General features: G+C 58.1%; 1 protein-coding gene across 1 annotated transcript in view; it reads left to right on the top strand.

Annotated features, from left to right (window-relative positions):
• IQGAP3 (IQ motif containing GTPase activating protein 3) overlaps positions 1-24,077 on the top strand; it is a 36,320-nt gene that overhangs the window by 975 nt on the left and 11,268 nt on the right. Inside the window, exons 2-22 of the mRNA XM_035009872.1 lie at positions 1,754-1,841; positions 5,929-6,085; positions 6,722-6,799; positions 7,987-8,063; positions 9,203-9,270; positions 9,358-9,471; positions 9,684-9,862; positions 10,255-10,333; positions 10,852-11,015; positions 11,400-11,487; positions 13,517-13,680; positions 15,033-15,190; positions 16,423-16,538; positions 16,637-16,800; positions 18,517-18,607; positions 19,414-19,581; positions 19,667-19,806; positions 19,897-20,067; positions 22,684-22,767; positions 22,921-22,992; positions 23,092-23,161. Of these exons, the coding sequence (XP_034865763.1) occupies positions 1,754-1,841; positions 5,929-6,085; positions 6,722-6,799; positions 7,987-8,063; positions 9,203-9,270; positions 9,358-9,471; positions 9,684-9,862; positions 10,255-10,333; positions 10,852-11,015; positions 11,400-11,487; positions 13,517-13,680; positions 15,033-15,190; positions 16,423-16,538; positions 16,637-16,800; positions 18,517-18,607; positions 19,414-19,581; positions 19,667-19,806; positions 19,897-20,067; positions 22,684-22,767; positions 22,921-22,992; positions 23,092-23,161 (2,490 nt within the window). The remainder of the gene's footprint in view (positions 1-1,753; positions 1,842-5,928; positions 6,086-6,721; positions 6,800-7,986; positions 8,064-9,202; positions 9,271-9,357; positions 9,472-9,683; positions 9,863-10,254; positions 10,334-10,851; positions 11,016-11,399; positions 11,488-13,516; positions 13,681-15,032; positions 15,191-16,422; positions 16,539-16,636; positions 16,801-18,516; positions 18,608-19,413; positions 19,582-19,666; positions 19,807-19,896; positions 20,068-22,683; positions 22,768-22,920; positions 22,993-23,091; positions 23,162-24,077) is intronic.

Below are 24,077 nucleotides of genomic sequence, written 5' to 3'. Positions count from 1 at the left end.
GGACCCTGGGATCATGACCTGAGCCGAAGGCAGACGCTTAACGACTGAGCCTCCCAGGCGCCCCGCCCTTGTCTGCATTTGTAACAAGCACTGTGGGCTTCTTCCCTCGCCCCAGGTCATCATGCAGGTGGTCCACGGACCGCACTTGCAAAAGCACTGCTTTAGAAAGAGACTGGGGTCAGGGATTGGACGGCAGAAAGGCTGCTGTCCGACCTTCTGAATGAAAGGCAAAGTCTCCTTCTTCCCGCCCTTCCCCTTTCTTGCCAGTAGGGTTCAAAACACAGAGTCCGTGTTCTCGCATCTGTTGAGGGAAAGCTAGTTCCAGACCCGGGAAGCACAGGAGGACCAACTTTTTCCAAGGCTCGTGTGTGTGTGTGTGTGTGTGTGTGTGTGTACAAAGCCCTGCCCGTCTCACACAGCCCTCAGTTCATAACTCTGAGGTGATGTCATTCGCTTACTGGTTTATTTTCCGTGCTTAGCAACCAGCGCTTGTTCCTTGTACACACCCTTATAGGAACTGATGGATTTTCTACAGTTGGCTGGTGCTTTCGGATCTGAACGTGGACGGGGTGTGTGTGTGTGTGTGTGTGTGTGTGTGTGTGTGTTAACTTGCTTAACTGCCAGTTCCAGTAAGCCCTGCCCCTCGTCCAAATCATGTTGCAGGATATGCAATATAAGAACATAAGATAAAGAGTAGGATTAACACTAAGTGTTGGGTCAAAGACAGACTTGTCTCTCTTCAGCCCCTTCTGTTTATTTCTTGTGTGTGTATGTGTACAACTTTTTCTCTCCCTGTCTGATTTTGTATTGTTTTCTCTAAGGAGACTCGAAAGGTGGGGGACCGTGAAAGGGGAGGAGAAAAGGAGGCTGAGGCTAAGGCGGAATATGTGTGCTGTCTCATCTAACGGATTTGGGGATCAGAGGACTGTCTGTATTTTATTTAGCTTGGAGATTATTTTCCTGCTCAGGTGACTTATACCAAAGCGGAGAGTAAAGGTATCTTTGTGATCTTTTAAGATTCTCTGTCCTTCCACTTAATCCCAAGTGAGTGCCCTTTTCCACATGGTTCCCTTTGTTGAACTACCTTTCCCCCTTTCCACCTGTTCATTCTTTAAGATCCTACTCATGGGTAGAACCCTTTGTTTCGTCTGCTGCTTGCATGATCTGTGATTATAATCAAACCTGTCACTTTAGGAACTGGAATTTTTCCCTTATATGTTTTTCTTCTCTAATGCTAATCTGTGTTTCTTGAGAATAAGGATCCACTAGCCCAGGCCCTGACAGATAGAAGGTAGTGCATGAATGAATGGTTCTTGAATGATGATTCCCAGTTGGTCCTCTTAGCCTAGCCTCTGGGAGGGGTCCAGGTCATGGAGAACTCAGGGGCTGTTAGGGATAAAATAAGGGGCTACGTTCCCAGCCGTGGAGGAGTCTGGACATCTGTGCTGGGAGCCCTGAGGGAAGGACTTGAAATAGATGGGAAGGAGGGGTCAGGAGATGGCTGGAGGGAAAGAGGAGGGAGTGCCTCTGACACAGGGGAGCCCCCTGTTAAGGGGTGCCGACCAGGGCAGCTTTATGGGATGCAGGCCAGAGATTGGAGCCAGGGGTGTCAGGAAGGGGGGGACGGATGTACGAGAGGTGCTTCAGGTCTCTGGGCAGAGTTGCCCAAGAAAGTCTGCTGAGAAGAAGCTTTGGTGCCATGGCCCTTTGTCTAACGCTCCTCTCCTCGACCTTGTCCCCCTTCACTCCTCAGATGAGCGCCTCACAGCTGAGGAGATGGATGAGCAGAGGCGGCAGACTGTTGCCTATCAGTACCTGTGTCGGCTGGAGGAAGCCAAGCGGTGAGCGGGGGGCCTGCCCCTTCTGGTCCCCCCCTTCTGCTTTCCCACCCTGCCCACCCCAGGCACCTGCCCCCTAGCCGATACAGAAGGAGAGGAGTCCGTTCTTTTTTTTTTTTTTTTTTTTAAGACTTTATTTTGTTAGAACAGTTTCAGGTTCAGCAACAAGAGGAAGATAGAGATTTCCCAGGTACCTCCAGCCCCCACTGTCAACATCCGTAAGCATGGCACATTTGTTACAACTGATGAACTCACCTGGACACGTAGTCTCCCCAAGTCCGTGGTTGACCTTAGGGATCACTCTTGGTGGTGTACATTCTGTGGGTTTGGACAAATGGTGAATGATATGTATCCACCATTATGGTATCTTAGAGTAATTTCACTGCCCTAAAAATCCTCTATGCTCTGCCTCTTTGTCCCCCATCCCACCCCTTGGCAGTCACTCCTCTCTCCTATCTCCATAGTTTCTCCACGGTTGGAATCATACAGTACGAGCCTTTGCAGACCGGCTTCTTTCACTTAGTTGTGTGCATTTGAAGTTCCTCCATGTCTTCTCAGGGCTCGACAGCTCATTTCTTTTTAGTGCTGGAGGATTTTCCATTGTCTGGATGTACCGCAGTTTATTAATCTGTCACCTACTGAAGGACATCTTGGTTGCTTCCAAGTTTTGGCAGTTATGAATGAAGCTGCTGTAAATATCTGTGTGCAGGTTTTTGTGTGGACATGTGTTTTAACTCCTTTGGGTAATTAGCAAGGAGCATGATTGCTGCATCGTACGGCAGGAATATGTTTAGTTTTGTAAGAAATCACTAAACTGGGGCGCCCAGGTGGCTCAGTCGTTGGGCGTCTGCCTTCGGCTCAGGTCATGGTCCCAGAGTCCTGGGATCGAGTCCCGAATCAGGCTCCCTGCTCGGCGGGAAGCCTGCTTCTCCCTCTCCCACTCCCCCTGCTTGTGTTCCTGCTCTCTCTTCTCTTTGTCAAATAAATAAATAAAATCTTAAAAGAAAAAAAAGAAAGAAATCACTAAACTTCTTCCAAAGTGGCTGCAGCATCTCGCATTCCCAGGAGCTGTGACCGAGAACTCCTGTTGCTGCATGTCCTTGTCAGCATCCGGTGTTGTTAGGGGTCCAGATTTCGGTCATTCTAATAGGTGTGCGGTGGAATCTCATTGCTTTCATTTGCACTTCCCTGATGACATATAGTGGGGAGCATCTTTCCAGATGCTTAGTTCCCATCTGTGCATCTTCTTTGGCAAGGTGTCTGTGGCCCATATTTTAGTCAGTTGTTTGTTCTTTTTTTGTTGAGTTTTGAGTTGTGTGTGTGTGTGTGTGTCTGTGTCTGTGTCTGTTTTAGTAATCTCTGCGCCCAACGTGGGGCTCAAATTCATGACCCTGAGATCAAGAGTTGCATGACCTCACTGACTGAGCCAGCCAGGTACCCCATTCTTTGTGTATTTCAGATACTCGTCTTTTACCAGATGTATGTTTTGCAAATATTTTCTCCCAGAGTGTGTCTTGTCTTCTCATTCTCTTTTCTAGAACAGAAGTTTTTAATTTCATTTATTTATTTATTTTTAAGATTTTATTTATTTACTTGAGAGAGAGCAAGAGAGCACATGAGCAGGGTGGGCAAGGGACAGAGGGAGAAGCAGACTCCCCACTGAGCAGGGAGCCCGATGTGGGGCTCGATCCCAGGACCCGGGGATCATGACCTGAGCCCAAGGCAGACACTTAACGACTGAGCCACCCAGGCACCCCACAAAGGCAGAGACTTAGCCAACTGAGCCACGCAGGTGCCCCAGAAATTTTTCATTTTAATTAAGTCCAGCTTTTCACTTATTTCTGTCAGCGATCCTGTCTTTGGTTTGTGTCTCAAATGTCATTGCCCGGGGTGGGGGTGGGCAGGGAGTCGTTGCCAGCGGCACCCAGCTGGCTCAGTCAGTAGAGCGTGCAACTCTTGATCTTGGGGTTATGAGTTCAAGCCCCAAATTGAGCAGAGAGATTACTAAAAAAAAATAAACTTTAAATTAAAAAATAAAAAGTCATCACTGCACTGAAGGTCACCTAGGTTTTCCCCTGTGTTCTAGGAGTTTTATAGTTTGGCATTTTACCTTTAAGCTGGTCCATTTTGAGTTGATTTCTGTGAAGGGTGTAAAGTCTACGTCTAGATTTATTTCTTTTGCATGTGGATGTCTGGTTGTTCAGCGCCATTTGTTGAAGAGACGCTCTGCTCCATTGGATTGTTCTGCTCCTTCGTCAAAGATCAGTTGACTGTTGTTCTGTGGGTCTGTTTCTCTTCATTCTGTTCCACTGGTCTAACTTTCACTGAAAGCACACTCTTGATTACTGTGGCTAAGGTGGGCGTTGTCAGTCCTCCAACTTTGTTCTCTGCCTGCAGTATGGTGTTGGCCATTCTGGATCTTTTGGCTCTCCATACAAACCTTCGAATCAGTATCTTGATATCCACAAAATGGCAGTCTGCTTGGGATTGCACTGAATCCATAGACCCTTCCCGCCCACGAGTGTGGGGTATCTTTCCACTTAGTTTGGTTTCCCTTTGATCTTACTCATCAGGGTTTCATAGTTTTCCTCAGAGATCTTGTACGTATTTTGTTGGATTTATACCTAAGTATTTCATTTTTGGGGTGCTAACGGAAGCCGTATGGTGTTTGTAATTCCAAATCCCACTTGTTCAGTGACTGACTTTTGCGTGTTACCCTTGTGTCCCACAGCCTTGTGTGAGGTTTTGTGTTGCCTTCTTTCAGATTTTCCACCTAGACGGTCATGCCGTCTGTGAGCAAAGACAGCACCACATCCTTCTATCCCCCTATATTCTTCAGCGCCTATCTCTAAATGTATGAACGTCTGCTCACGTAATAACCAGAGAAGTTATTCTAATCCTTGGAAGATCCTAATACCCAGAGAAGTTATTCGTTAATCCTTGGAAGATCAACACCTGGCCATTTTCAAATTTTCCTGATTGTCTGGAAAAATAGTCTATTTTTCAGTTGGCTTATTCAAGTAAGGATCTAACAAAGCTCACATACTACATTTGGTTGTTGTGTCTCTTAAATCTTCTTTAATCCAGAATAGCCCCACCTCCCCATTGCAGTTCTTTATGTCACCGACTTGGTGAAGAAACCAGCTTGTCTGCCGTGTAGACGCCTTCCGTTCTGGGTTTGTCTGTCTGCTTCCTTGTGTCCGCCGGCTTGCTCCTCTGTACCCCGTGTTTCCGCCTCTAAGGCAGCATAAAATGCTTCATTCTTTCCTTGTAATCCATAGTATATTTTTAACGGTCTCCAGAAAAGCAGGCAGCGTGGGGAGACAGGACAGCAGGTGTGTGTGGCCGGGAAGGCATAGAGCGAGGTGTGACCGGCTCTCTCTGAGGATGGAGGCTTTCCTGTAGGCGTCTGTGCGGGGAGAAGTTTGGAGGCCCCGTGCCCCCCGGGCCACCATCAGTAACAGTTTGCTTCACGTGTCCCCCCCACCCCCCGGCGTGCTCCCACTCGTCAGCTCGCGCACCCCCTGTGCGGCCGCGCTCTCTTCAGTTCGCAGGTTACACAGTGAGGCTCCGAGAGGGGTTGGGGGGCAGATGGTGTGCAAAGCTGCTCCGCCGATTCCAAGGGCTCTGGCCTTTCTGTCCCTTTGTGCTGCTCCCTCCCATCAACCCCGGGGGCCCCCACGACCCCCGTTGTCATCCGAGCTGGGCTCTGAGCTGTGTAGACGTGACCTTCAGGCCTGGGTTCTCAGAAAACACGCAGAGTGAGAGCCGTGCTCTGACCACACTGAGAGACGGTCTACGTGCAGCGGGTAAAGGCCTCCCCGTGGATGCACAGGTTCAGGATCTGTCAGGGAAGATTTCCAGGGGTGAGCAGGGGCTGAGGACTGGCCATTCCAGTGCTGGGGCGGCTTGGGGTCAGGTGGTAGCAGCCAGACCGCGGGCAGAGAGGGGAGCCGGGAGTGGGGGCAGGGACAGCGACAGGGACAGCTCCCTGACCGAAGCTGCAGCGTCCCCACAGGAGGCCCCTCTGTCGGGGTGGGGGCAGGGGCCGGAGTGGGTGGTAGGCGCTGTCCTGCTCTTGTGTTTTCAGCTGGATGGAGGCCTGCCTGAAGGAGGAGCTTCCTTCCCCGGTGCAGCTGGAGGAGAGCCTCCGGAATGGAGTGCTGCTGGCCAAGCTGGGCCACTGCTTTGCGCCCGCTGTGGTTCCCTTGAAGAAGATCTATGATGTGGAGCAGCTGCGGTACCAGGTGGGGAAGGGCGGTCTCTACCTTCCAGCCGCTTCCTCTCAAACTCCCCCTTCTCCTCAAGGCTGTGGCAGTAGGGTGACCGTGTAATTTACTGTCCAGACCTGGACACAGTTGAGGATGAAAGGGGGCCCTATCAATCACTGCACGGGGCCAACAGGAGTGGCTGGGGTCCCTGGCCAGACACTGCGTGCGGGCTTTAGCAGCAAGGGACTCTCGCTAGGTGGGCCCTGAGATGCCCCAGGTAGGAGACTTCTAAGCAAGTTGACACTCAGAGGCTTGTGGGCTTTGCCACCATAACGGTACTCCCGGGCCCACTGCCCCTTCCCTGCACCTTGGCCAGCCCGGTCCAGCCCTTGTCTCCTTCCCGCCTCACCTCCGGACTCCCCTTTCCTCGGAACACTTCCTGGGTTGTTAATCCCACATCTGTGCCTTCCTTCCTAAATGTCCTGCCAGCTCAGCCATTCCTGGCGGTTTCCATCTGTCCTGGAGGGCCAGGGGATGGAATATGAGAAACCAATAGGCCAGTGTCCTCTGGCTCCCTCTGCCCTCAGGCCTCCAAGCTGTGGTCTGGGCTCTGCCCACAGGGAACCCTGAGAACCATAGAAATAGATTCTCATCTCTTCCCTTCCCTTTCAGGCAACCGGCTTGCACTTCCGGCACACGGACAACATCAACTTTTGGCTGTCTGCAATAGCCCACGTCGGCCTGCCTTCGGTAACACTGGGCCTCAGGATCGGGGTTCATCTTTGCTCTCCACCAGCCCCCAGTCCCCGCATACATGCTTTGTCCCCCTGGGACCCTTCAGCCCTCACCGTCCTGCGTCTCCTGAACAGACTTAATCGGAGGGTTTTGATGGCGCTGCCCCTCCTTCTGTGGGTGGGGGGCAAGTGGAGGGAGATGGAGGCTCCCCCACCCAAGCTGCAGCGTCCCCATTAGTGAGCGAGACCCCTGTGTGGCCCAGGAGATGGGCTCGCGTTAGCCGCCTTCTTCCCGCCAGTTTCAGGGCGTGAAGCAAGGGCACGCAGGCCACGTCCTCCGGGGGTGGACTCGGAAGCCTGGGCCCCGGAGCCCTGCTGCACACGTCCTGCATGTCACCTGGCTCTTTGGACCTTACGTGTTTCTTCACTGTAAAAGGGGCATGGTGATCCACGGACAGTTTGTCAGGAGGACCGGATGATCTGCACGGTTCCCTCTGCAAATTGTAGAGAACGGGCCGCATTAGGGCACGCTAGGACTCTACAGTGTGTCTCTTCCGGGGAACTGAGAGAGGAGGCGGCAGTAAAGAAAGGCTTGGTGGGAGGCAGGGGCAACAGAGGTGTCTGTCCTCAGTGAGGCGGGAACCCTGTGACATCTCCTAGGAATCTGAGGTAGCCAAGAGGTTTTGAGGTTAGACCTCACTAGTCACCAGGGGGCACGGCCATGCCTCCGAGGGCCCCCGCTGCTCAGAGGCCTCTGGCTTAGAGGCAGGGATGAGTGCGCTGCCCCCTTCGTGGTCCCGGATAGCGTGTGCCTCGTTGGGCCTCCGTGGGAGCATGGCCACCTGTCCGGCGAGAGTCCAAGGCGAGGGGCACAGGCTCGCTGTGTCTCTAGGATGGACGGGGGGCCTCTTTCTCCTGGAGGATACAGCCTGCGTCCTATAACCTCAACCGCCCTGCCTGTGTGTTTGGCTGGGCTTTGGTTCAGTATGTGGCCCCAGGGCCTTTCTTTAACACTGAGTGTGTGGGTGCCTTCCTTCCTAAATGTGCCGGCTGTAAATGGCTGGGGAGACTGACCGAGAAGCCCCAGGCAACAAAGGGGCACACACCCACCCAGGTGGGAGAGGAAGACCGTGCCTCAGCCCCTCTCTCTATGGCTGGTGCTGCAACTTTCCAATGGCAGTGACCTGCTGGCTTCCCCTCCAGACCTTTTTCCCGGAGACCACAGACATCTACGACAAGAAGAACATGCCCCGGGTGATCTACTGCATCCACGCGCTCAGGTGAGAGACCCCAAACTTTTGTCCTCCAGTTTCCTCTTGGTGGATGCAACCAACAGTTGGCAACAGATGTTGGAGCAGAAAGGAGGGCGGGTAGGCCACCAGGAGCACTTCTTAGGAGAGGGAGACTTTAGATTTTTATAGTTGTGTCTAGATTCATGTGTGTGTTTTTAAAGATTTTATTTGAAAGAAAGAGAGCGTGTGCACGCTGGCGGGAGGGGCAGAGGGAGAGGGAGAAGCGGACTCCCTGCTGAGCAGGAACCGCCCCCCACCCCCCCACCCCCCGCCAACTGGGGACTCGATCCCAGGACCCTGAGATCACGACCTGAGCCGAAGGCAGACGCTTCACCAATGGAGCTGCCCAGGTGCCCCTCGTGTGCATGTTTGTGGACATGTGTGTGTGTGGGGGGGATTCATGGGGGTGAAGAAAAGGGCAGCAGGGAAGGGTCTTCCACTTGTGACTGGGCACAGAAGAATCAGAACAGACCCCATCAAGAGTGTCGCGTGCAAGTCACTTAGTAGGAGTGGTGATGGCTGTCTGGTTCTACCCACGGCCAGCCATTAGCAACCAGTGGCTAAATCTTTTTTTTTTTTTTTTTTTAATTTTATTTATTTATTTGAGACAGAGAGAATGAGAGAGACAGAGAGCACATGAGAGGGGGGAGGGTCAGAGGGAGGAGCAGACTCCCTGCAGAGCAGGGACCCCGATGCGGGACTCGATCCTGGGACTCCAGGATCATGACCTGAGCCGAAGGCAGTCGCTTAATCAACTGAGCCACCCAGGCGCCCCACCAGTGGCTAAATCTTAAAGTGACCAAACCGTCCCTGTGTCTGCCACGTCGCCTCCTCCTGACTTCGTTTCCCACGTCCCTGTGCCTGGTCCTGCGGGTCTCTGCTTATGACGCCCCATCTCTGAACAGCTGCTACGGCCGTGCGTCCTTCTCTGGGGGTCCTGGTCACCCGACCTCTTGAGCATCCTGTCTCTCCTGTAGCACTTTTCTCAGGCTCACTTCCAATAATGCCACTCCCTGTGGATCGGGGGGCCTTGGTCCCCACGTCCAGGTCCCAGTGGCATCTCGTGCAGACCCATTTGTCTAGCGCGTCAACATAAATAAGCCCCAATGCCTTCCCTTCTTTTCTAGTCTCTTCCTCTTCCGGCTGGGACTGGCCCCTCAGATACATGATCTGTATGGGAAAGTGAAATTCTCAGGTGAGCCTAGCTCCTCCCCCTGCCACTTGTGTGGGTAGGTTTCGGGGGCTCTGGCCCTGAGGAAAGGCACGTGTGGTGTTGTTGCAGCCGAGGAACTCAGCAACATGGCCTCTGAGCTGGCCAAATACGGCCTCCAGCTGCCTGCCTTCAGCAAGCTCGGGGGCATTCTGGCCAATGAGCTGTCGCTGGACGAGGCTGCAGGTAGGGGCTGGGCTCTGCCTGCGGGGGTGGGCTCAGTGAGAACGGGAGGACTCTGGGCCTCAGATGGATTCTGGGTGCCTCTCATCAGTAGGCAGAGCTGCCAGGCCTCCTGGGTGGGAAAAGGGAATGACATCAGAGAGGCTGCGGCTGGCCGTGCTGCAGCAGTCTGGGGTTTGTCTGGCCTCCTGACCTTGTTTTTGCACCCCTCCCAGTCCACGCAGCTGTCCTTGCCATCAACGAGGCCGTGGAGCGAGGGGTGGTCGAGGACACCCTGGCTGCATTGCAGAATCCCAGTGCCCTGCTGGTGAATCTTCGAGAGCCTCTGGCGGCCATCTACCAGGAGCTACTGGCCCAGGCCAAGGCGGAGAAGGCCGCCAGTGCCCAGACCCGCGTAAGGAGGAGACTCGGGCGCTGAGCGCTGGGTGGCCCGGAAGACCTGCAGCGGATGGGACTCCTGTGTGTCCTGTCCCACGCCCCAGAGTTGCTGAGGGAAAGTGTCACTTGTGGGTTCTTGTAGAGAAAGAGGAAAGCACCGGGGAGAATAATGATGATTTAGAGGAGAAGGCAGGAGGGGGTTCTGGGGCCTCGATGTTCGGGGTGGGCTGAGACAGGGACGTAGGACTGGATGAGACCAACAGGAGATGCCAAAGGCAGGCCTGGAGCCCTGGGTTCCCCAGAATCCTGGCCAGACTGCCCTTTGGCTGGGGCAGAGTGGGGGGTAGGGTGGGGGGAGAAGAGACAAACAGGGAGGAGCCCATGTCCCAGGCCTTGCTCTCGGTGCAGGATGGTGGAGAGAGCCGGGATGTGTATGATAGCTTCCTGACTCAGGCTGAGATCCAAGGCAACATCAACCACGTCAACGGTGAGAGAAGTGGGCCATGAGGTCTTGGGGTGCTCTTGGGGTGAGCCCCCATATCGGGCAGTTTGGGGGTGGCTCTCGCTTGGGCCAGCCCTCATGTCTCAGGGAAAGATCCAAGTCAAGAAGCAGCACGTGCTGGGCTGTATGGCTGCCCATGTCTAGAGAGGTGGCCCCGTTGAGGGCGTTTCTGTTTGGATGGAGATCCCACGGGGAGGGCAGAGGCAAGAACAGACCTTCCAGCTCTTGGGGCCAGGGGCAGCCGGATCGGGTCCTTCTTGAGAGGGAGGTGTGAGGAATGGATGGGGGAGGGGGTGGGAGGGGCTGCTGGAAGGCTCAGGATGGAGGAGGCATCGGCCTGTTTGGGGCAGGACGTCCTGAGGGTCTGGGACGGTGCTGTGGGAAGGCTGCGAAGATCCTGCTGAGGGTTTGGGGCTGGGGCGGGGTGGGGAGCTCTGGGCCGGTGGGAAGAATAGGGCTGGGCTTTCACATGTTGTCCACTCTGGAGTCTTGGTCTTTTGCAGTCCATGGGGCTCTAGAAGTTATTGATGATGCGCTAGAAAGACAGAGCCCTGGCGCCCTGCTGGAGGCCCTTCTGGACCCTGTGCTGGCCCTGCGAGGGGTCCGGAGGGACTTTGCTGACTGGTACTTGGAACAGCTGAGCTCAGACAGAGAACAGAAAGCACAGGTCAGGCTCCGGTACTGCCCCCTGCTTGGGGGGTTGAGGGCTGGGGGCGGGCCTCTGCCTGGGCATCACCTCCGGTGCCCGCTGGTGTTCAGCAGTGCCAACTACATGTGCGAATGATTACATCACCCCAAAGCCTAATGGCATACACTGACGGGGGGAGCCGGGGGCAGCCCGATGGGCGGTGACAGACTCCCCCGTTGCCGGAGCGGGGCCTCAGCGCGGCGGTCTCGTCTCCTCCCTGATGCGGCGTCTCTGTTGTCCGGGTAGCTGTCAGTGCTTGCCTGGTGAGAAGAAGGCAGAGGCTCGAGGCGGGGTGGTCAGGGGGTGCTGGGAGCCGGTTCACGGCCCAGGGCTCCGCTCGGCTTCAGCCCTTCCCCTCCCCAGGAGCTGGGCCTGCTGGATCTTCTGGAAAAGGAGGAGGTCCAGGCCGGTGTGGCTGTAGCCAACATGAAGGGTGATCAGGAACAAGCCAGTAAGTCTCCCCTGAGGCCTGGCCGGGCCGTCACTGCCGCCACTGGCCCTGGGCGGGCTTCCGCAGAGGGCTGTGCGGACCGCTGCCGGCAGGGGCCTCTCCCCCTCCCTGCCCGGCCCAGGCCGCCTGGAGGCACAGGACAGTGAGCTTCATGAAGGCCGTGGGGTCGAGATGGTCCATCCTGCGGGGCTGGCTCTGGGGCGGGTAGCTCTCTGCAGGGCACTTCCCCTGTGTGTGGCCGCTTTCAACCTGCTTGAGGCCTTTGGCTTCTCCAGTGTAGTGATTTTCCAGATGAGAGAGAAACGCATGATCCCACTCAGTTCCCCTTAAAGACACTGTGTGCAGATATAATTCTTTATTGGAGGAGCGTGTTAGTGACCGTGTCCCTCCCGGGGGTCAGCCTGCCCACGGCAGGAGCGAGACGAGGCTGAGTGTGGGGCTGGAGCCCATGGCCACCAGGCCTGTCACAGCCGCAGGCGCTTCCTGCGGTGCTGGCCTGGCCGCTTGAGGTCATCGGCTCTCCCGTTGCTGGTGCACAGGCCTGCTGTTCACGTCTTTGTGGAGCGTCTGCAGGCCTTCCTGGGCTCCTCCATCCATGCTTCAGCCGAGACTTCAGTCCCATCCACTCAGCCAGGCAGATGAGACCTGCGGTTCTCCCTTCCCTTCTCTGCCCAGATGGGCTGCTCTTCCCCGGCCTGCCCCACCGCTGGGCCTCTGGTTGTCTGGGTTTCGTTTCTGCACACTGTCACCCATGGAGGGCGGGCGACAGCGTCCAGCGTGGCCTCCACTGCTTCCGTGCTCCCCTGACGGCCGGAGCTCTGGGGGACGGAAGACAGCGCTGACATGGGGTGACTGGTCTTCATATTCTCATTTCTCCCCGTAGATCCACCTTCTTGACGCCAGGGCCCAGATCTGGCATTTTCCAAGCCCTGGTGTTCGAGACCCCATTGATGCCCCATGGCCCCTTCAAGCTTACTCCTGCTGTTTGTGGCCCAATGGTTCCACTTTGGGGCTGGTTGCTTGTCCCTTTGTGCTGTCGGCAAGATTTGGCCCCTGGAGCCCTTGACTGACCCTTCTCAGCTGCGCTCCACAGTCCTGCCAGTCTTGTCCCCTCCATCAGGCGGCCACTCTGACCTGCCACGCTGCTCCATCTCTGGGCCTGACAGGTTGCTTCTTCCAGCACCTTGTAAAGCCACCCAGCACCTCTTCCTCCTAAGCACTTAGAAACTTCTTTTGAACCTAGCAGAAGGCAGAACAGTTGTGCTTTCTTTCTTTTTTTTTTTTTTTTAATTTTTTTTTTTTTAAGATTTTATTTATTTATTTGACAGAGAGAGACACAGCGAGAGTGGGAACACAAGCAGGGGGAGTGGGAGAGGGAGAAGCAGGCTTCCCGCTGAGCAGGGAGCCCGATGCGGGCCTCGATCCCAGGACCCTGGGATCATGACCTGAGCCGAAGGCAGACGCTTAACGACTGAGCCACTCAGGCACCCCTCTTTCTTTCTTTTTTTTTTTTTTTAAGATTTATTTATTTGAGGGGCGCCTGGGTGGCTCAGTCGTTGAGCGTCTGCCTTCGGCTCAGGTCGTGGTCTCAGGGTCCTGGGATCGAGCCCCGCATCGGGCTCCCTGCTCCGCGGAGAGCCTGCTTCTCCCTCTCCCACTCCCCCCGCTTGTGTTCCCTCTCTTGCTGTGTCTCTCTCTGTCAAATAAATAAAATCTTTTAAAAAAAAGAAAAACTATAGTCTTAAAGAAAAAAAAGATTTGTTTATTTGAGAGAGAGCATGCGGGGTGTGGGGGAGGGGCAGAGGGAGAGAGTCCCAAGCAGACCCCTGCAGAGCACAGACCCAAGGCTCCATCTCAGGACCCTGAGATCATGACCTGAGCTGAAACCCAGAGTCAGACGCTCAAGTGACTGGGCCACCCATGCACCCCAAGGCAGAACAATTTTGAAGAGCAGTTGCCAATTTAGCCAGGAGACTGGGACGGGCCCTGGGTGCCCAGCCTGTGCAGCCCTCTCCCTCCTCCCCTGCAGTGCTCCAGGCCGTGTGCAGGATCAACAGAGCCATCCAGAGCGGGGTGGCCGCTGCTACCGTGAAGGCGCTGGCGTGCCCCGAGGCCCGGCTGCCTGCAGTGTACCCCCACGCCCCGGCTGCGTACCAGCACGAGCTGACGGTGCTCCAGCAGCAGCGGGGAGGGGTGAGCCCAGGCCACACCCCCAGTGCAGAGCACCCTCGGCGGGCCTGGGGAGGGACGTGGGCCGCCGTCCTTGCCGTCCTTAGCGGGTCTTCGGTGCTAGAGCTCCTGCAGGGGTAGACCCTTCGAGTGGTAAAGCCTAGCCAGCAGGCACTGCTCTACACACACTCCTTTAATCATCATTCAGTGTTCCCTGCGAGAACGTTATCGGGCAAGTCAGATTTCCGTTTTACAAGGAGACAAGGAGAGTGAGATGCAGAGGCGGACACGGCTCCCAACAGCTGTAGCCAGCCGTGCTGGGAGCGAACGCAGAAGCACGGAAGCCCGCGCTGCTCACCGCTCTGTGTGTCCCCCCCTGCCCCGTGTCCAGCCAGCGGGGCGGCCCTCCTGGGAGCTGGAATACACCCGAGGTCCAGATAGTCACAGGGAGGGAGAAGGGATGATGTCAGGGTTGGAGGACTTCAGACTAGGAAATGGAGGGAGCAGAGCTGGGAGTAAGTCTGGGAAGGCTTCCTGGAAGAGAGGAGCCCCGTGCAGAATCAGACCCACGGCAGGAATTTTAGAGCATGACCCTGGTCCTGGCCCTGAGGAAGGGCGCGGTCTCCACATGGGCGGCTGCCATCTGGGACGCGTGCTGGGAGGTAACTTCCAGCCCTCTGCCTCCTTGCCCTGTGACCTGTGACCTCAGGCAAGTGAGTGACCGGTCTGCCCCTCAGTTCATGAAGCGGGAGCAGTAATGTATTTAGCACATGGGCTCGTTGTGAGGATTAGAGTCACCGCACGCATTAGCTGTGAGCCTGGCGCGTAAGCCCTGCTGCTGGGGTTCTCCTTGCCGGGATCCTGTCTGGGGGACCGGACGGTGCTCCGGACATGCGGAGCAGCTCACGCTGGGGTTTGGAAAGAGAAGCCTGGGCCACCAAGTGGGGCCAGGGCCTTGGGAGTGTGGTGTGGCACAGAGGGGCCTCTTTGTCCTCCTCTCTGTCCCCCGGGGCCTTGCACACTTCCTGGTGCGTGCTAGGAACCAGCAAGGAGCCCACGGGGCTCACTGGTCGTGTGTGGGCCCTGGAACCCAGTGTGGGTTTAACTTCCATGACTATGGGCTCCCCTGGGAAAGGGGAATCTTAATGGCACCTCCCTCCCCGGCCCGATAGGAAGACGAATGATACTGTGTGTGAGGCGCTTACCCACTGAGCACGCGGGGAGCGCTCTCGGGTATCAGGTATGGTTAGCCAGTGAGTGAAGGAGGCCACTGGGGCTTGGGTTAGAGACTGGGATGTAGGGCAGCCTTCAGGGCAGGATGGCGGTGGCCCAAGCCCGTTGCCAGCCCCGTGGGAATCAGCGCTCCCTTGTTGCAGGGGCTCAGCCACGAGGAGCTCTTTGTCGCCGTGGAGATGCTGTCGGCCGTGGTCCTGATCGACCAGGCACTGGAGGCCGGGGACGTCGGCAGCTTCTGGAGCAGTCTGGTGAACCCCACCACGGGCCTGGCCCAGGTGGAAGGAGAGAACGCTCAGCGGTGAGGAAGGTTTAACCCCGTGTCCAGAGGGAGGGCGGTGGAGGCAAGACTCGGTTCTGCGTGGGGACCCGCCTTCAGCGCTGCCCTGCGCTGGGCCCGGCCCCTCTCTGGGTCTGTTCGCAGCTCCTTGGCCCGGCCCGTGCCTCGTCCTGGGAGCGGGGCTCAGTCGTCCCCCCTTCCTGCATGTTCCGCGCTTCCTAGAGGATCCTTGGGTGCCAGATACTGTCCCGGGGGCTGGGGAACAGAGTGAACAAAACCAAGTTCCTGCTCTCCTCCAACCGACTTGCTAGTGGAGGGGGACAGACAGAAGCCAACATGGCAGGACTAGAAGGGAGGATGCCATGGCCCAAACCAGCCTGGGCCAAGGGGGTGAACGGTGGGGATGTGCTGGGGGTTAGGGAAGGCCCTGTTGGTAAGGGGGCTTTGGGAGAGACCTCAGAGCCTCTGTGATTGCCCGGGGGCGTGCGGGGCACAGGCTTGGAGTCGGACGGGTGCTGGGCGTGGTAGGGTGGAGCAGCAGAGACCACGCTGTGGCCTTGGCTTTCCCTGTGAGCGAGAAGGAAGCCGGGGGGCTGGGGGGGCTTCAGCGCGGAGGGGCGGTCCGGGCTACGTTTGCCAGGCTCACTGGCTGCTCAGCGAGGACGGGCTCCCAGGTTGGCCGGACAAGCAGGCAGCCTCCAGGCCAGTGTGAGGGACACTTGGCCGAGGGCGGGGGCCGTGGAGGTGGCGAGGGGGAGTCTGGTTTGGGATCTGACGGGATCTGGTTGTGTGTGGATATGGGCTGTGAGAGAGAGTGTGGTTGGATTTGACGCCAAGATCTTTGTCCTCAGAGGTTGGAGTGAATGTTGGCCAAAGTGGGCAGGACTGGGAGACATAGGCTGAACGGGGGTTCAGCTCAGGTCGGGTCTGGGGCGCTCCTCAGGCATTCATAGGGAGGCATGAGGGGGCAGCTGGTCTTCATGAGTGGGCTGCAGGTGTACTCTGGGGAGTCATTAGGATATGGTGTCTCGAGCCAGGAGGTCGGGATAGGGGTATACAGCCTGAGCGGTGGGAGGCTCGGGCGTGTAGACGTCAGGGAGGAGACCAGCACAGGGGCTTTGAAAGAACGACCCACAGGGTGCAAAGAGCACCAGGAGCACGTGATGAGCGGGAGGCCGAGCAGTGTTCAGAAGTGCCCTCACTCCCAGCTGACGATGCCCCTGCTGCTCACCCACTCCTCCCCCTGCTGCCAGTTACTTTGATGCTCTGGTGGAGCTGCGACGTGCACTGGACGGGGCCGTCTTGAGCTGGAACGACCTGCAGGCCACTGTGCACCAGGTCAATGCCCAGGTGCAGGAGGAGACCGACAGTGAGTGGATCCAGGGCAGGGGGAGGCAGCTGGGCCTGCGCAGCCCATCCCTTACCGTAAGTCTGGGCCCAGTGCCCACCTAGATCTCTCTTTCCCAGAGGTCCTCGCGGTCAGCCTCATCAACGAGGCTCTGGACCAGGGCAGCCCCGAGAAGACCCTGTCTGCCCTCCTGCTTCCCTCGGCCGGCCTGGACGACGTCAGCCTTCCTGTCGCCCCTCGGTACCATCTCCTCCTCGTGGTGGCCAAGAAGCAGAAGGCCCAGGTGAGGTCTGAGTGGGCTGGGTTGGTCCCCCAAGCAGGAAGAGCATCCCCTGTGGGTAGAGCTGTGCCCAGGATGCGCCCTGGGAGAGCCCAGTCTGATGACACTGTCCCTTCTGGGGGTGGAGGGAGGGAGGGGCCGTGGGGGAAGGTGGCCATTGGGCCGGGCCCTGCCCCGAGCTCCCGTTGTCAGCGTGCAGAGAATGGTGGGGCCTTGTGGGTGGCAAGAGCGCAGGCCTGGTGGCCAGGCAACCAGGCTGGACTTCCGCGCTGACATTTAGTGACCACATGACCTCCAGCAAATCCCTAAGGTCTCTGAGTTCTGCTTGTTCATCCGTAAAATACTGCGCGTCCTGGCCCTCCATACCTTCCGGAAGGGGGAATCCCCCGCGTCGGAGAGCGTGGCGGGGTTCTGTGTGGCTCCAGGCGGTGCCGAGCAGTTGGGGGCTAGGCCTGTGGACCTGGCTGCTTGGGTTTGCGTCCTGGCGGCCAGCCCTGCATGCGTCTCACACCGTTCACTCCCCTGCAAGCGTTTGCCGGTAACGAACTTCTCTCCGGGTCAGGGCTGTCGGGAGCAGGATGCGGCAGTTCTAGCTAACACGGACTGGGCTCTTCTCTGCCGAGCGTTGTTTGTGTGCTTGGCGAATGTGGGTTCTTTTTTTTTTTTTAAAGATTTTATTTATTTATTTGAGAGAGAGAGAATGAGATAGAGCATGAAAGGGTCAGAGGGAGAAGCAGACTCCCCGCCGAGCAGGGAGCCCGATGCGGGACTCGATCCCGGGACTCCAGGATCATGACCTGAGCCGAAGGCAGTCGCTCAACTGACTGAGCCACCCAGGCGCCCTTGGCAAATGTGGGTTCTGAAGAAAGTGCTTTACTTTTATTTTTATTTTTTTTAAGATTTTATTTATTTATTTGAAAGAGAGGGAGAGAGCCTGAGCAGGGGCAGAGGGAGAAGCAGACTCCCTGCTGAGGAAGGATCCCGATGCAGGACTCGATCCCAGGACCCTGGGATCATGACCTGAGCCGAAGGCAGACGCTTAATGACTGGAGCTGGCGCCCCAAGAAAGCGTTTTAGAATGCTGCCTGGGACATAGTGTTCGAGCAAATGTCTATTTAGAAATTCCCTCTGCTAATGAGGAGCATCGGGAGGGAGCAGAGTCTGGGGTTGGGGTTGGGTGAGGCACGGGAGTGGGGAACCCTGCCTGACCATGTGGCTGAGTGAGTCTGTGGTCGCATATAACCCAGGCACTGCCTGGTGCGGTAGAAACGTTTAGAGCAGGAGTGGACAGACAGGGTGGAGGTCGGGGTCAAGGTCGGCCTGGGAAGGTGTGCATGGGGGCGCAGGGGAATGGGAAGCAGGAGCAGGAAGCGGGAGCCTCCAGTGTGGGCGTTCCCTGGCTGTGGCTGGGGCACAGGGGCAGGGAAGTGAGCTGCTCGGAAGGCGGAGGATATTGAGGGCTTCCAAGGGTTCTGGGAGTGCTGCACCCCAGCCAAGCTAATGCTTGGCCAGCCTGAAAGCAGACCGGGAAAGAACCTTCTGAGCCGGCAGGAGCCCCGGGAAGCGACAAGGCCACACCTGCATGTGGCAGGTGGAAGGAGCAGGCATGGCTGTCCCTGGGGCTCCCGCAGCCTGCCTGTACTTTGGTTCTCGTGCAGCCGAGCCTGGGGCCTGGGGCGGCTGGCCCGGGCTCTCATCATTCCCATCTCGACTTCCTAGGCGACCGGGGACCCCGGAGCCATGCTCTGGCTAGAAGAGATCCGCCAGGAGGTGGCTAGAGCCAACCAGGACACAGATGCTGTGCAGAGAAGTACATGGGCCTGGGGGCCCCGCAGGAGTCCAGGGGAGGGCTGTGGGGAGGGGTGTGGGCTCCACACTCAGCCCCTCTCCCTTTCAACCTCTGTGGGGAGGTGGGCCAGAATCAGAACAGGGCCTCACCGCTTGGCCTGGACGCTAGGTCTCCTAGCTGCAGCTGGGCAGGGAAGTCTCAGGGGCTGAGAGCCCACTCCACGCCTTCCAGGTGCTCGCCCCAAAGCGTGAGCACGGGAAATCAGGCAGTGGCCAAAGGTCCACCCCATCCTGTGCTGGTACCTGGAGTTCGGGGTCCCGCTGTCAGCTCCGGTTGTGGGGGGCAGGAAAGACTGGCTGTGAGGACAAGTGGGCAGGACCAGTGCAGACGCCGGCGTTCTGTGGGTCCTAGTAGCGTCTGGGGTCCCTCTGTCTGTTTGTCTGTCTGAGTGACACGAAGGCAGGTGTCGCACTTCTTGGATTTTATTCTCCTCTGAAAAAACTGCCTTGAGGTTCTCTGCCCGCATTCTGCCTTTGAGCTTCTGTACAAGAGACCTGAGGCTGTCCTTAGACCCAGCCCCAGCCAGCCCCATGCTGCCTCCTCCAGGAAGTCTTCCTCGACTGCTGCCTTTTCCTCCAGGCACAGCTGCATGCTGCTGTGTTCATCTGGGTCTGCACCCATGCTCGGATGTGCCCTGTCCCTTCCCATCAGATGGGGGGGTTGTGTCCCCCTTTTTTGAATCCCTCCCCCATGGACAGGACAGGGCCCAGGGGAGGGACTTGGGGAACGGGTGAGGACCAACCACTCCCTCCCGATGCCCCTGTCAGTGGCTCTCGGTGTGGCCGCCATCAATCAGGCCATCAGGGAGGGCAAGGCAGCCCAGACGGAGCGGGTGTTACGGAACCCCACCGTGGCCCTCCGAGGGGTGGTTCCCCACTGTGCTGACAGCTACCAGCGGGTCCTGGAAGAAGCCATGGCAAAGAAGCAGCACCCAGGTAATGGCCCGGCCTCACCCTCTGTGTCTCCGCCGGCCCCCGCCGCCGCCTCCAAGCCTTCTCTCCTCACTTGGCTTCTGCTCAGCAGACACCGCGCTCTGGGTCCGACACGACATGAAGGACGGCTCAGCCTACTACTTGCACCTGCAGACCTTCCAGGGGACCTGGGAGCGGCCCGCTGGCTGCCGCCTGAATAAGTCCCACCTGACTCGGGAGGAGATCCAGGTTGGCAGAGGCCCTGCGGGGGAGGGGGCGGGGGACGGGGCTCTGCCAACGTTTCTGCCAAGAGTTTCACAGGCTCTCTCCCGCCTGCAGTCGGCCGTCACCAGGGTCACCGCTGCCCACGACCGCCAACAGCTCTGGAAGGCCAACATCAGCCTTGTCATCCAGCTCCAGGCCCGCCTGCGCGGCTTCCTGGTCCGGCAGGCGTTTGCAGAACGCTCCCACTTCCTGAGGACCTGGCTGCCGGCGGTCATCAAGATCCAGGTGGCGGGCTCTGGCCTTCGAAGTCGTCAGGGCCGGGCTTATCTGAGCTTCGGGGCTTCCTTCCTGCTTGCTTTTTGCTGAGTGGAGGGGGATGACCTGGCCTCAGCAGTAGGCTGTCTAGAGCCTGGACTGCCTGGCTTTGGGTCCCAGCTCCGGCACAGGCAGCCGTGTGATCTCGACAGGCGCTCACTCGGCCCGTTTCCCCACCTGCAGAATGGGCGTGCGAACATTGTAGCACCTCCGTGTAGGTTTGTCGTGCGGGCCTCTGAACAGTGCCTGGCTGGCAGGTGCTTACTGTCACCTTCGCTGTCCCCAGAGCAAGAGCCCTTCGTCGCCTCCCTGTGGGGAGGTGGGAGTGACGTTTAGTAAGCCGACGACGGGCTCCAGGTACGAGGACCTCCCGAGCTGGGTAAACAGGACAGGGTGGACCAGCCCGAGGCGAGGCGCTCCCTCTTCTCTCCCTCTGGCCCTGTGGCTGGTCCAGTGTGGCCGCGGGTGGAGCCCACGAGTAACTGGGAAGATGGGCTTCGGGCCCGCCCGCTTTACAAGCCAGGAAAGATGGGAGTTGAGCAAACAGACCCCAGGTAGATGTGACCTGAAGGCCGCGTGGACGTATGCGCAGCGCAAAGGTTCTTTATTGACTAAACGTCTGCAAGGATGCCCCCTGGGCCGGGCAAGGGCAGGAGACCGATGGGACACATGAGTGACCACAGCTCCCCCAGCAGGACCTGGGGCACAGCTGACGTTAGATGCTGTGATGGTGGGGACAGGAGGGCGGCCCCAAGAGCCCGGGGGGGGAGGACGCTGCGCGGGCGGGCGTGTAGCCCTCAGGGACGAGCCAGCGGGCGCAGGGCAGGGACTGGGGGCTCAGGCTTTAGAGTCGGAGGCTGGAGTGTGCCCCCTCGTCCTCTCGCTCTGGGTCATACGACCTTGGGCACCTCTCCTAAGCCTGCTCCAACACCATTTCTTATTCACAGCGACAGTCCTCACCTCGCGTGTGGATTGTGCGGGCTCAGCGGGAAAGTACACGGGGCGCTGAGTGCGGTGAGCCCTCCGTGGGTGGCAGCCATTAGAACGTGTTAAATTGTAGGGCACGGGTCCCAGGACTCAGTACAGAACCTTGGTAATTAGCATTTAGTGGTCTGATCATGGAGATGCCTCCCTCCTGAGCTTGGACTGGAATTTCACACGCAAACTAAAGAGCTGAAATGCCACAGCGAGAGAGGGCGCGGGGTCAGAGGGCACGTGTGCCACCAGCCCTGGGGCTGTGCGGGCCCTGGCCTGGGTCCTGGCAGAGGCCTGGAGCCTCAGGGAAGTAGGAGTCAGAAGTGGGGCTCCCGGAAGCTCTGAGCCTGGCTGAGCTGCACATCAGGTCCTGACTTCTGACCGGTCCAGACTGGGAGGCCTCTTCTCTAAGGGGGAAGAGCTGAGAGGGGTCCCCTGAGAGGGACAGCCACGCCTGGGCAAGGAGAGGAAGCAGTGCTAAGGAAACGCTCGGGTGGGGGCGGGGGGGCTCCCTGGCCTCCAGGCTCTAGGTGGACAGCTGCCATCCCAGGCCACGCTGCCTCTTACATCCTGTCCCAACAGAGCGACGGGGTCAGCCATGGAGTGGAATGTGGCCAGCAGAGCGGCTTTAGGAAGGGCTGGGAGGACTGTTGGGTGAACGGGGACGCTCTGAACACGCCAGTCTGCTGCAGTGTCCGAGGTGGAGGACTGTGCAGGGCCTGAGTGCCCAGGAGATGTTTCACGTGGGCCCGAAAAGATAGGAGGGATTGCAGGGGTCAGGGGCATAAACAAGGGCCCGGGGCCAGAGCGTCACCACGCACATTTAGAAGGAAGTGCAACGTCTGAAGAGGCTGGAGTCACTAAGAAGGAAGGGACCACCGGAGAGTCGCATGGGGTCAGGTGGTTGAGAACTTCGGGAAGCTCTGGGGCTAAGAGACGTAGCCCAGGTGGTTCTTGAGGAAAACTGATCTCACAGGAGCTTGCTGTGAAAGGGGAGAGGCCCCTAAGGGGGAGGGGAGCCTCCAGGTTTGTGTTTTAGAGACCAGAGTGGGTGTCGTTTACAGAGGAGCCGGTCATCCCAGCCCCTGAGGGCAGACCAGCCGGGGCGGGGCGCTGTTGGGGGCAGGCTGGTGGGGGTGGGGTGCTGGCGAGGCAAGCAGTGTGAGCTAGAGGAGCCTCCATGGCCTGTGGCCCACATGGCCTCAGTAGAGGTGGGCTGTGAGGTTCTGTGCCTGCCCACGCCTTCCGTCCGAGCCCCGTGTGCCTCCCCAGACTGCACATGAGTGCATCTGGGGGGACCTGGTGCGTGCCCTGAAGTCAGTGTAGACTTCGTTAATGTCTTTACAGCTTGGGTCTTCCAGTTGGGTTCCGTGACGGTGCGTGGGGTGGATTGCACGTGTGTGTGTGTGTGTGTGCTTGCACGCGTGTGTGTGGGACCAGGGAGGGTGCTGCAGAGTGTGCTTGGCTGGCGCGGTCTCCCCGTGAGGGTAGCCATACTCTGAGAGTGGGGCTGGTTTCCCCTCCCCCTCCCCCGCCCCGCGCCCCCTGGGATGGCCCCTCTGGCCGGCGGGGGCCAGCAGAGATCGCCCCCTCTCCTGTCCTGACACACAGGCTCACTGGCGGGGTTACAGGCGACGGAAGGCGTACCGGGAGCGGCTGCGGTATTTCAGAGCAAACTCGGATGCTGTGATCAAGGTAGCTGCCGCTGCCGCGGGGAGGGGGGAGGCTCCTGTCTCCCGAGGGGCCTCCGAGCCGATCGTTAGTCCTCTTGCCGCCTCTGGAGATGGCTGGCCCGGGTCCGAGGGCCGGTGCCTGAGCATGCAGCTCAGAGGCAGCGTGTGTCCTCAGATCCAGGCCTGGGCCCGGATGTGGGCAGCTCGGAGGCGATACCGGAGGCGTCTGGGATACTTCCAGAAGAATGTGAGTGCATCCTGCTGCCCCGTCCCCATGCCCAGCCTTCGCCCAGGAGAACCAGGCGAGGACAGCCAGTAAGCCTTTCCCCACCTGCGTTCACGGCAGGTTAAGTCCATTGTGAAGATCCAGGCATTTTTCCGCGCCCAGAAGGCCCGGGATGACTACAGGATGTTAGGTACGCTGCCTGGGCCCCTCTCTTCGCTGTGAGTAAACTGCCCATTCTCCCTCCTCTGTCTGCGAGTGCATGGCTTTCGATAGTCAACAGGGCAGAGGTCATGCCACTCCATGGCTTACAACTGGGCTTTGGAGAAGTTGTCTGTCCTTCTTGAGCTCCTTCCTCATCAACAGCTGATGCCCCAACCTTGAGCAAGCCTCTGGACCCGGGGTGCATGTGGGAGTGAGGACATGTGCTCTGCCTTTGGGGATCCCTCAGGCTGGAGGGAGAGACAGCAATTTCCCTGGAGTCGGGCAGGTCTAGATATCCCTCCCGGGGCCGCACAGCAGGAAAAGAGAAGGTACGAGACGTCTGTACAGGAACGCCGTCGAATAAGGGCTGTAGCCAAAGCCCCCGCCCACCCCAGAAACAGCCTGGTCACGGGGAAGGCTCCCCTTGGCAGGTGCTTGCCGTCCCGGGCTTCAGTGATCTCCCCATTGCTGCCACCAAGGCAAACAGGGAAGGGTCTTCTCCCCCTAGAGTCCACGCCTTCTTGCACTTTGCCTTCTTGTGTGGCCCAGAGCTCCCCCAGCTCCGTCCCTCTGTGGGCCCGCATGCGTGAAGCCTTATACGGTGCTGGGACCTCAGTGCCAGCAGCAAATGGCACTCCCTTGTCCTGTCCCTCAGTCCCCTTTGTGGGGTGTGCATCTAAAGCCTCACACAGGTCCTGGGCTGCTTTCGGCTCCTGTTTTTTTTTTTTTTTTTTTTTAAGATTTTATTTATTTATTTGAGAGAGAGAATGACATAGAGAGAGCATGAGAGGGGGGAGGGTCAGAGGGAGAAGCAGACTCCCTGCCGAGCAGGGAGCCCGATGTGGGACTCGATCCCGGGACTCCAGGATCATGACCTGAGCCGAAGGCAGTCGCTTAACCAACTG

Source organism: Mirounga leonina, unplaced genomic scaffold (assembly GCF_011800145.1).
Source record: "Mirounga leonina isolate KUSES-001 unplaced genomic scaffold, KU_Mleo_1.0 Mir_154, whole genome shotgun sequence".
Taxonomy (NCBI): Eukaryota; Metazoa; Chordata; class Mammalia; order Carnivora; family Phocidae; genus Mirounga; species Mirounga leonina.
This window is presented reverse-complemented; position numbering and strand designations above follow the sequence as displayed.